General features: G+C 31.2%; 1 protein-coding gene across 1 annotated transcript; it reads left to right on the forward strand.

Annotated features, from left to right (window-relative positions):
- The first annotated feature begins 9,664 nt into the window (after nt 1-9,664).
- On the forward strand, nt 9,665-10,525 carry LOC123225130 (17.4 kDa class I heat shock protein-like). Its single transcript, XM_044649001.1, has one exon. The coding sequence runs from the start codon at nt 9,834-9,836 to the stop codon at nt 10,308-10,310; it is 477 nt and encodes a 158-aa protein (XP_044504936.1). The 5' UTR covers nt 9,665-9,833; the 3' UTR covers nt 10,311-10,525.
- Nucleotides 10,526-12,243: the final 1,718 nt, after the last annotated feature.

The raw sequence follows: 12,243 nt of genomic DNA on the forward strand, positions 1-12,243 counted from the left end.
AAACATTATCATATGATTGTCTCTTAACGTTTAGGATTGTGCCCTTATCACCAATCCGATTGAAAGATGCATGATTTTGAAGCTGATCTGTGTGTCTGATGGATGGACAAAAAAAGGGGAGGAAAAACTGAAATAATACATTGAGATTTGGCTTGTTTAATAATTGTGACTTTTGATGGTTTCATACAGTTTAAGTGAAAAAGAAAATTGGAAAGAGATAAATGGTCATGGGCCATTCGACAAAGATGTCCTCCAAAATGTGGCTTCTGCCGTGACTTTTTGTGAAAGTGGCTGCATCTCTCATAATTGAATTATCGATAAATAAAAAAAAATTATATTCTATTATTAGGTCAAAAACAAGCTTTGAATTCTGTTGATATATAAAATATAAATGCTTAATTTTGCACTAAGAAAGGGAATGCATGAGTCTGTGCAATCCTTGATTTTTAACAATACTTGTTAATTGTTTATAAGATTAAAGGCCCGTCTCATAATTAGAATTAGCGTTAGATTTTAGCACAACTTATTCAAACTCGAAAACAAGTATGAGCAATTAAATATTTTCAAACTCAAACTTTAGGAGGATGTGACTCACCAAGTTTACGACCGTAGAAAATTTTAATATTAATTGATTAAAACAACGTTGTTTTGATTAATATATTTTAAAAATATGTTATTTTAGTTATTTTTTGTTTGACTACAGTATTGAATCGAGTTCAAAACTTATATCGAGCTCGACTGTCATTAATTAAGTTAAACTCAAACAATTTTGAAATGAGTTTAACTCTATTCAAATTAAACCGAACTCTTTGTGTTCATCCCTTTTTTTAACCGAAAAAAAAAAAAGAAGTGGAGAATGCTTATGCTCTAATAAAGGGAAATCCCATTTTGGTTTTCGAATTTAAGAGCAAACCACGTCTTTCAAAGTATGGACAGGAGGGCAAATCTGATTCCTTAATTCTTATATTATTAGGAAGTGAGTCTACCTCTTCCTCTCTAGATTAATTTGAGTTGTAATGTCTAAGCCAAAGCAAAGAATGGAGTGATGGATTTATTAGAGTATTTGTTAATATTTATAGTAAATGTGCTGTTGAGACATCAAATTCACGCTAAATCATGGAGGACAAATAGATGGAATATTAGAACAAATTACATATATTTCTAGATGGCCAAAGGACTTATTCCCACCTAAATATATTATTTTCCCAAGTTCCCCTCCCTCCCCCCACCATTATCTTTGAAAATCTTAAACACTTACTCATGGATGATTAAAGTTAATGGTTTTAAGAGTAAAATTGTTATTTCATCTGTAATATTAAAAATAAATTAAAATTTAATATCTTTTACCCCCTTAAACCTTAAAAACTAAAAGTTTCCCCTAAAGTCAAGCTTGAAAAAATGACATTTTCCCCCTAGGATTTAGTTTCCAGATCTTCGATGCCATCGTCAACCACGAATATCTCTTAACACCTCCTCTCACTCTAACGACCAAGCTTCTCTCATTTGAAAGCTAGGACGACATCGATTGATGTCAGAGAATACTCTCAACTTCGTCGAGAAGACAAACCTATTCATCTTCCTCGATGAAATATCGTCTTTCCGCTAGATTTAGGACTGTTGGTTGAAGGGAAAGATGGTGAGGGAGCAATCACCAAAGGAAGAGAAACGAGATACCATTGGAGATGCCACTAAATAATGAAAAAAAAAAACCTTAAAGGAGAAATTGCTATTTTTCAAAACTTGACCTAAGGGGGGAGAGTGTTATTTTTTTGGATTTCAAGGGCTAAAAAGAAAAAAAATTTTAAGGAATTAGAGTTTCGTTAACTATAACTATTCATAAGTGAGTGTTTAAGATTTTCAAATATAGGGGAGAAAAACTTGGAAAAACAATATATTTTAGGTGGGAATAAGTCTTTTGGCCTTTCTAGATTAATTGCGAGACATGTCTTTAATTTTTCGGTTAATATATGATATAGGCCAAAAGATCTGTTACCACCCAAGGTTTAATAAAAATAAAAACTCAAACCCGTTAACTTAAAAAACACCTAAATACACAATATTTTAGTAGAATTCACTTTTAGAGTTAAACATAAAAATGTTATTTATTTTAAAATATTTAAATATAAAAATTTATCACATTTCCTTCTCTTAATTTAAAAATCTTACCTTTTACCTACTCAAAACTTAAAAAGAGATAATTTTTTTTTTACGGTTTTAAAACCGAAGACAACAAAGCTCATATATTGAAAAAAAATTTTTAATCCCAATCAAAAGTTGTCTCAATCTCAGTTTCAATCAGAAGTTCTCTCAATCTCAATTCCAATTGTAATGAGATTGAGATTGGAAAAAAACCCCTCAATCACTATGGAATTTCATTCATTCTCAATCCCAGTCAGAATCAGACTGGTGGTAGGGAAGCGCAAGTCCTCTCAAAGGAAAATATGTACCAGAGCTTGATTGATATAAGGTTTATATAAAATTGTATATAAATTTTAGCGAAAAAATTTATATGTAAACATACGCATTTTTAAATTATTTAAATTCTTCATGTTTATGAAAATTCAAACTCTTAGAGAATACATTTGATGTCTATAAGCAAAACACCCAGAGGTCATTTGGATTATGTTATAGAAAGATTACTTTGATAATTTATTTTTTATTATTTATATTATTTTATTTAATTTATTAATAATAAAATATTACAGTAATTTATATTACTAATGATAATATACCCTTAAGTATTAAAAATTACCTAAATAATTGTAATTTTATTTATTAATTTTTAAGGTAAAATACTTTTATCTTTAATTAATATATCAAATAATATAAAATATATTTTAAAATAATTATATTATAAATACAATAATATTTTAATATTCTTTTATTATTTTTAACCAAACATAATCATTATTTATATTTACTAAATTTTATTAAATATAATAATAAATTATATTCTATAATCTTTTAAATAGCTTTTTATTTTTATAATAAAATATTATCCAATCTATACATCCCCCCAATATAATCTTAGATCTAAGGTTATAATCAGAGGAGGAATTCTGATAAACCCTGACTTTCAAGAGATAGTTTATCTGGCGTCTGCGGTACGAATAGTTTCATGAAAGCAAGCTTCCGCGTATGCACGTGTTTTATTAATATGTATGAACTGAGAATTAAGAATTCCAAGTAACTTCTGCCTTTTTACGAAGAAAACAAAACCAGAAAGCTCATGAAACTTATAAATAATAACCCTCGGCTTTGAAAACATGAAAAAGCTTTGACCCAAAAGTCCTCAAATTCAGATAATGCAAACTGTAGTGTAATTAAAAATCCTTGTGTTTGTACGTTTCCCCAGTAACAAGGAAACTGTAGTGTAATTCTTTTTAACTTTTTGCTATATCCAGTGGCCTCGCCAGGCTTTAATATCAAGTGACTTGCAGAAAGATCGCAAGAGAATCATGAGAAACTTGATTGATATCCAAGAACCCTTATGCAGTTTAATCATATAATATAATGACTGTGGATTATTTCTAAGTGTGAAACCTATGATTCTTGTTTATTTAGATGTAAAAGGATCTTATCTTTGTAGTAATGTAATTACAACAGGAAAAATGTCGGTGAAGTAAACTTAAAAAGGAACAGTACTAAGAATGAAATGGAGACAGCTTGCAGGGATTTCAGAGTTCTCGGGTTTGGGGCACACCAACTCAACAGAGTCACATGGTCTCTGAAGCAAGAAAACTAGGGTAACATATGCATGAATAATTAGAGAAGGATGTGCCAGGAACTGGTCTCATCAGTCCGCATAAAGTTCTTCAGTATTTCAACCCACGGAAGAATAAGACTTATGATTGCCATAGTAATACATGTTCAAATTATTATTATTATTATTGTTGTTATGTTATGTTCTTCACTAATTGAAATAAAATTTAGTTTTAATTACTTTGTGGGCGTCACCGTCTTGTATGAATTAACTGGAACTGCCCGGTACATAATTTCATAATCTTGTTTCAAGTCACTCTGTAATGCTTTTGAAGTTAATGTGCACTCGTGGCTATGAGTGACGATGGCATTCAGCTCATCCTGGACTGGGCAGTATAAGCTTTTAGAATGATCTTTATGAAAAATCTTCTATGGGTTTAAATCAAGTCAACAGCCAATCTATTGCCCTTCCTTCAGCTATCATTCTAACAGAGATTGAACTCTCATCTCATGGGCTTTAGGTTTACATTATTATATCCCATTTGTTAACCAGTCTAATCTAACAATCAAATACAGATAGATACATTTTTTCTTTTCAATGAGACTACATTGGATGCCTGGTTTTGGTGGGTAATTAAGAAGCCAAATGACAAATTAAAAATACCCAGAAACTTGATGCATCATCAAGCTGACCATTTTGTTATATGTAGTGTCAAAATCATGGGTTTATTTTTATTTGATATTTATAATACTATGTTCAAGTTAGACAGTGTAATGTAAAGAGATGCTTCCAAAATGAGTTAATTATGTGGACCTGCTTTCATCAAGGGAGCTTCCTGATTCAGCAGGTCTGGTAATTCATTAAATAAAGAAACTTAATTATAATTAAGCTTATAACCTTCCGCTTTTATACTTGCACCAACCATTTTTACTTTCCCATCAGTGTACTCTTTCCTATCTCTGTCTAATACGTATTCCATATCATGCAGTGATACCTTTCCCATCAAGTGATGCCTAAATTTTAAAGTTGTTCCAAGTGTTATTTTCTTATTAGGGCACGATTATGTTCTCTAGTAGTTTTCACTGTTTATCACAAATTCACTTTGATAACGTAATTTTCTGTGTTAAAAACTAAAGTCTCACATTTAATAAATATAATATAAGTGTAAAAAATTAGACTTTAATACAATTTATTGATTTTACGTAATATGAATTTTGATATCTATAATTATAAACCTAATACATTTTGATATGGTATCAAAATACGAATCATATAACCGACCTAATAACCTAAAGTGTTTCTGGATATAAGTGACAATACACATGTCTAAAAACTAATTAAACTAAACAACAAGTCTAATAATTTATGGTGATTGCACAATACACCTATTAAAAAACAGACTCAATCAAACGGTAGGTCTAACTTATAATAATTGCACTTGAAAGAGAATATTAGAGACTAAAGTCTCACATTTAATAAATACAATATAAGTGAGTAGTATATAAGTGTGAGAGATTGAATCTTAATACAAATTAATTGATTTTATGTAATATAAGTTTCGATATTTATATTTATAGATCAATAGATTCTGACATTCTAAAATGTCTCTGTATTGGTTGGTTCATGTGAGGGTCAAATATAAATATTTTATTACATATTTGTATACTATCCACTTTCACCTTCAGTGAAACTTAAACCTTAATGACTTTGATTCGATTCGGTGTTAATAATAAAAAAATATTGTTTTATATTTCATTTGTTGTATAAACGATTATAAGAAAGGTGTTTACATATAAGAATAAAAATATATATAAAGTATGAATATTGATTAAATGCTAAGTTACAGTGATTGGTTGATGCTATTTTGCCAACGCAGGAAAGTTTTCCCGATAGAATCAGGCATCCCTTCTCCACAGCATCTGTTTAATAGGTTTCAATTTTGTGGAATAATTAAGGCCAAACGACTATTTCCCACCCAAGGTTTAGCGTTTTCTCAAAAGTCCCCCCTTTAACTATGGAAACACCAAACACCCACCCATGGCCGGTTAGATTTAACCAAACCCTAACGGCTGAAAATTTTATCTCCTTTTGCCCCCCTAAACTTTAAAAACTGAAATTTTCCCCCCGCCTAAGTTTTAAAAAATGACAGTTTCACCCTAGGGTTTGGTTTTGAAATCTCCGGCGACCTCTCCGGCTCCGTTGCCGACGGCCGCTCCCTCCGGAAGCAACCTCTCCTTCCGGCGATCTCTTTCCTCCCATTTGGAGGTCCGATCGGCGCCCAGAGATGTCGTGGGAGACGAAGACTTCGTCGGGAAGACGAAGTTCTTCGTCTTCCCAGACGAAGCCGATGCCGTCGTCCTCGTCTGGGAAGACGGTCGTCTTCCCAGAGGTCTTCTTCTGGGAAGACGATCGTCTTCCCAGACGAAGAACTTCGTCTTCCCGACGAAGTCTTCGTCTCCTACGGCGTCTCCGGGCGCCGATCGGACCTCCAAATGGGAGGAAAGAGATCGTCGGAAGGAGAGGTTGCTTCCGGAGGGAGCGGCCGTCGGCAAAGGAGCCGGAGAGGTCGTCGGAGATTTCAAAACCAAACCCTAGGGTGAAACTGCCATTTTTTAAAACTTAGATGGGGGAAAAATTTCAGTTTTTAAAGTTTAGGGGGGCAAAATAGATTCTATTTTAGTTTATTTTTAATATTATAGCTAAAATGACGATTTTACCCCTACCACCGTTAGGGTTTGGTTAAATCTAACTGGCCATGGGTGGGTGTTTGGTGTTTCCATAGTTAAAGGGGGGACTTTTGAGAAAACGCTAAACCTTGGGTGGGAAATAGTCGTTTGGCCATAAATTAACGATGAAACCTTCACATCAATTGGACCAACCTGATTAATAGAATGGAAAAGGACATCATCTTAACCTCTAAGCAGCCCTAGATGACTGCTTGACCGTCTTTTCAGATATAATTTGTGACTGTCATTTGTCCACAGAATTTTATTGAGGAATAATTTGTCTGAATCAATAAAATTATATATATTTATTATATATATATAAATATATTTATATATTATTATATAATTAAATAATTTTAAATTAAAAATAAAATAATATTTTATTATATAATAAAATATATAATTATATATTTAAAATAAAAATATATAATATTACTCTTTCTAAAATAATTTATAGAAAAAACAGATGAAAGCGATCATAATTATATATATATATATATATATATATATATATATATATATATATATATTAAACATTGATTATGTTTTGATGTTTAACAAACTAATGATGAGTGCGTGAGACATAATTTTGCACTTGGAAAGAAAATGTGGCGGTAACTTGTAAGCTCAAACCTTCAATTGGGATTGTTTTCTTGAATCAGATCCCATTATTAACTTACGTTATTCAACTTGATTGGTTGAGAATATACTGAACCCATATTCATTAACAGTTTCAGGTACAATTGTTTGATTTTTTTTCAATTTATTAAGCAAATCTATAAGAAGTCAATGCTTGTACGCAAGTGTCTATCAGTTTGATCAATAGAGAAGAAGAAGAAGCGGACTCAACCAGGGTCAAATGATCAGTTGATCTTCTTGATTTTGAAAAAAAATTTCAAATAAATCCCTTAAATTTTTATTTGATCTTTCTTAATTTTTATTTAATCTCTTTTAACTTTACAAATTTTTTATAAATAACCCTTAAAAATTTTGTATGATATATTTTAAATTTTATTATTTATTCGTTAACTATCTTATATTTTAATTTTATTTTTGGAGCCAACGATCCGCTAATGCTAGGAGATGCTAACCTTTGACTAGGTTTTATGAATTAAGGTATCTATTATCATATTTGTTTGGTGAATTCGGGTGCCAATTCAATTAAAAGTATGGTTTTTTTTTATGTCATACATTGAATCTTGGTACCACAATTTATTTTTCTCAACTTCAACCAAAACCCAAAAATCAAAAGCCGCCTCATAGAAAAAAAATCCAACTTAAAAAACAAAACCAATTCAACAAACCAAACAACCCCATCATCAAAAGTTGAATCATGCTATCTTCTACAACCATACTTATTCGATCAATCAATTTCGATGATACAAGCCTTGATTTTCTTGGAAACTTTGTAATTTTGTGCATAAAATATACTAAATAAAATTGATGAGATTGAATTTGCGAAGAAGTTCAAATTAAAACAAAAACTTCCGAAACTTCTAAGCCATTATTTTTTTCAGAATATTTCTTGACACGACAATGCTGGGTCGCCCCCTGGACTTGGTGGTGCATTCTTGAGGCTCAATGGAAATCCTTAAACAAACGGGATTACGTCTTATGACTCAAAAACTAACTCTCGGCCTATCGCTCAATTATTGAGACAACACATGGCCCAATAGTTTAGCTCTACAGCCCAACGCTTTACAGATTAGTGGGTAAGGCCGATGGCTAATAAATTTTGGGTAAGGCCCAGTAACTCAATGCTTTACAGATGGGTAAGCCCACAACACACGGCCCAATAGTCTTATCCCTCATTTAAAGTTTAGGGTATCATTATCGTAATATGTTGAGTTATGAAAAAATCCCAAAGTTTCATTAAAATCATGAAAATCTACTAATATTTCCCCTTTTATAAAATACAACAATCCATTAATTTATGAACAAAACACAATTATATAACGATATTAATAACTGGATTTAAATCTTTCTTACTTGAATTTGTGTTTAATGTGAGATTTTTTTTATATGTATTGTGAGATAGAAAAAAAAGGGATATTGAAATTTTTGCCCAAAAAATCAATCTCATATACAAAATTATCACATGTAGAAACGTTTAAATATTTTTATCACAAATTGAAAAGAATTCTAAAATACCCCTTATTCAAGCAACTATTGTTGGTGGTCTTTGTTTATGCGTGAACTTTAATCTTGCTACTGCTCAATTACACAAAAACTTTTACATTTCTTCTGTCATATCCCATGAACATCTTTCTTTTGTTCATGCAAATATGTCAAAAATAAACTCAAATCCTATATTATCGTTGGTTGATGATTGGATTTTTTTGTTAGATTTAGGGTATAGTGAATAATAATAAAAAGTTTTTAGTTGAAACCTCAAATTCTGAATTATGTATCTGTAGAAGAAGAGATTGGCAATTCTGTTGAGGGGTTGGTGGTCTCGCTAAAGGTGAGTAGGTTGGCGATTCTGTCAACCATATTTTTATCTAAAGTTGAAAATAAGAGTAATTTAAGTATTAAATTGGCAATCCCACCAAGGGATTGGTGGTCTCACTAAATGTTTAATATGATAGATTTGTATAAACGAGCTCATTTAATGATAAAAATTTCAATATCCCAAAAGAAAAGTAATTAAGATTGTGAGCTATGTTTTGTTAGAAGATTAAAGATGAAAATAAAATTGTATTTAATTTATGAGTAATATAAGATATATTTATAGTGAATATTAACTTAAATATAATAAAAATATATTGTCATATAATTATATATATTTTTATTTGTAATTTAAAATTATATAAAAATATATGTTTTATTAATATATAAATTAATCTTTATTATAATTTATAAATACATATGTTTTTATTATTTAATTTATTTATTCAATTATATTGATATAATCATCATCTTCATAACTAATTTTGCATAATCTCTAAAAATATTAGTGATTTAATTAATAATTCTGAAATAAAATTTCTATATCATTTTCTCTTTATCTTTTTGCCCTTTTTCAAAAGATGCAAGAAGGTTATAGAAGAGAAGACCAAAAAAATATTAAACTTATCCGTCAATAAAAGAATAATAGTAAAAAGAGAAGTCCCACAAAAGAACTAGAAATTTCCTCGGAAGACGGTAGAAGGTTATGGAAGAGAAGACCACACCTGTACCCAATAAAAAATATTAAACTTGTCCATTAATTAAAGAATAATAATAAAAAGAGAAGAGAAGGCCGACGAAAGCGCCAGAAATTTCCTTTCACTTTAGTAGTAAGTTGATCCTGTATGTAGGCTCGTCATCTCACTTTAAAACCATCCTGAAACTGATCAAAGCATTCAACACTAAATATCTTCAGCAGTTCTTCAACATTTTCACTAGCTTCAAACATTCCAATCATGTCACTCATTCCTTGCATTTTCGGCGGGCGAAAAACCAACATGTTTGATCCATTTTCTCTAGACATATGGGATCCTTTTGATGGGTTCCTCACTTCAGCCGTTGCCAATGTGCCCTCTTCAGCTCGTGAAACATCTGAATTTGCGGCGGCAAGAATCGACTGGAAGGAGACCCCGGAAGCTCATATTTTCAAAGCCGATCTTCCAGGGCTGAAGAAGGAAGAGGTGAAAGTTGGAGTTGAAGAAGGTAGAATACTGCAGATAAGTGGAGAAAGGAGCAAAGAGCAAGAAGAGAAGAATGACAAATGGCACCGGGTGGAGAGGAGCTGTGGGAAGTTCCTGAGGAGGTTCAGGTTGCCGGATAATGCGAAGATAGACCAAGTGAAAGCTAGCATGGAAAATGGAGTGCTCACTGTGACTGTTCCTAAGGAGGAGGAGAAAAAGCCTGAAGTTAAGACCATTGAGATTTCTGGCTAAAGTACATCAAAATGACTGTTCCGAGTTTGTCTTTATAAAATTGGTTTGGTTTTTCCAGTTGATTGTCATGAAACAAAGCATGGGTCTATTTGTTTGTTTTCGAGTAATGCCTATACTATATCGTATGTGAGAATTGTAGTAAGTGTCAAAGGAAAGTGTGCAACTTTGTATCTAGTTTTTGAAATAAAAAAGTTTGTGTGATTTTAAATATTTAATTATCTTGGTTTTTGAATTTGTCTAAATGGGTCTCCTCAAATCTCATGTGGGTAGCCGAAGGTTATGCAATCTAATATAAATGGTTTAGATAAACATTTCAGGAGTAACCAAGGCCAAGCTTACACTGAACTAAGCACACAAGGTAAGAGGTTTGGGCTGATAAAAATCCAAGCAAAAGAGCAATGAAGCGAAAATGGTAGTTCAGGCCTTACACGATAATATAATCAACATTACTCTCTATTAAGGCACAAAGTTTTATGTGTGCCTTGCGCCTTTTACAGTATCTCACCCTCCTGAGTGAGAGGGGATTCTGATTTCTGACAGCGAGGAGTCTAAGTGCATTAAGCCAATAATTTGATTAAATAGCAATGAGACAATAAACATGAAATCCATTTGGAAGACATTTTATTTAGTAGTATGGAAGAATAACTCACAAAGGCGCTGATGTAGGCAGAAAAAAAAATTAGAAAAGAATACGGCGGTAATACTTGAGGTCATGGTAGCCTGAGGCTCGCGGTAGGGTTAGATTCGAATTGAGCTGAATTTGAGTTTGACTCGATTTATATATAGTTGAACTTGAGTTTGAGCTCGAGTTCGTGAAAACCAAACTCAAACTCAGTTTGAATTCGGGTAGACTCATTGTTCGTTATTAAAACGACGTCGTTTTAATACATATTAATCAAAACGACGTCGTTTTTTATCAAAATTTTTAATTGAAAAATTTGACGAGTAGCTCGAGCTCAAGCTCGACTAGGGTTGGCTTGTTTCGGACTCATTCGAGTCCAACCTTAGCTCAAGGCATCAAGCAAATCCAATCAAGAAGAAACCAACATGGTAACCTAATTATCGGTTGGTTTAGCTCAACTACAACCTTATTATCAAATTCAACTCCAAAACCTAAACCTTTGATATCAATATTTTATAATATACGATATGTATTTTATAATATGATATTGTATAGATAAAAAATGATATATATTATAATGTGTATTGAATTAATATAGTACAGTAAACAAATTACACGATACGATATATATTATTGATACAGATTTATATGTTTTTTCAAAGAAAATGATGATATTATAAGGGTATATATGAAAATTTAGAATTTTCAATAGAATGTATGGTATTTTTAAAATAATAATGTATCAATTATTATTTTTTATTATTTTATATTTTAAAAAAATGATATAAAATATAAAAAATTAAATTTTTAATATATAATATAATATGTGATTCGATTATCATGGTCTGAAGATTTGATTCATGTGTTACCAACCCCGGATAAACTTGAGAGGATTTTGCAGCCAATATGAGGGTTAAAAATATAAAAAATGAAAAATGAAAATTACCTTCACAAAGCAATAGGTGCAAAAAAAAAGGTAAATTTTAAACAAGTAAAAGAAATCATCAATTAACTTTAAAATTTGAAACTCAATATCAATCTTAAGGTTTCAAAGGTAAATAAATCTGAAATAAAGTAATCGAATTTATAATCACTATATTAAGAAAGTCAAAGTTTTATAACAAATTTGACAAAGACTCGAACTGGAAATAAAATAACTTTCATTTGATACAAATATAATCATAAATAAAAAAAACGTACCAAAGCGTGCGAGATGGATAAAAAAATGGCCCGGCGGAGGAACTAGTGAAAAATTGAGTGAGCACCAGGAAGATAAATGATGAGATTATACAACGACATTCTCTGAACTTT

The sequence above is a fragment of the Mangifera indica genome, chromosome 9 (genome assembly GCF_011075055.1).
Source record: "Mangifera indica cultivar Alphonso chromosome 9, CATAS_Mindica_2.1, whole genome shotgun sequence".
Taxonomy (NCBI): Eukaryota; Viridiplantae; Streptophyta; class Magnoliopsida; order Sapindales; family Anacardiaceae; genus Mangifera; species Mangifera indica.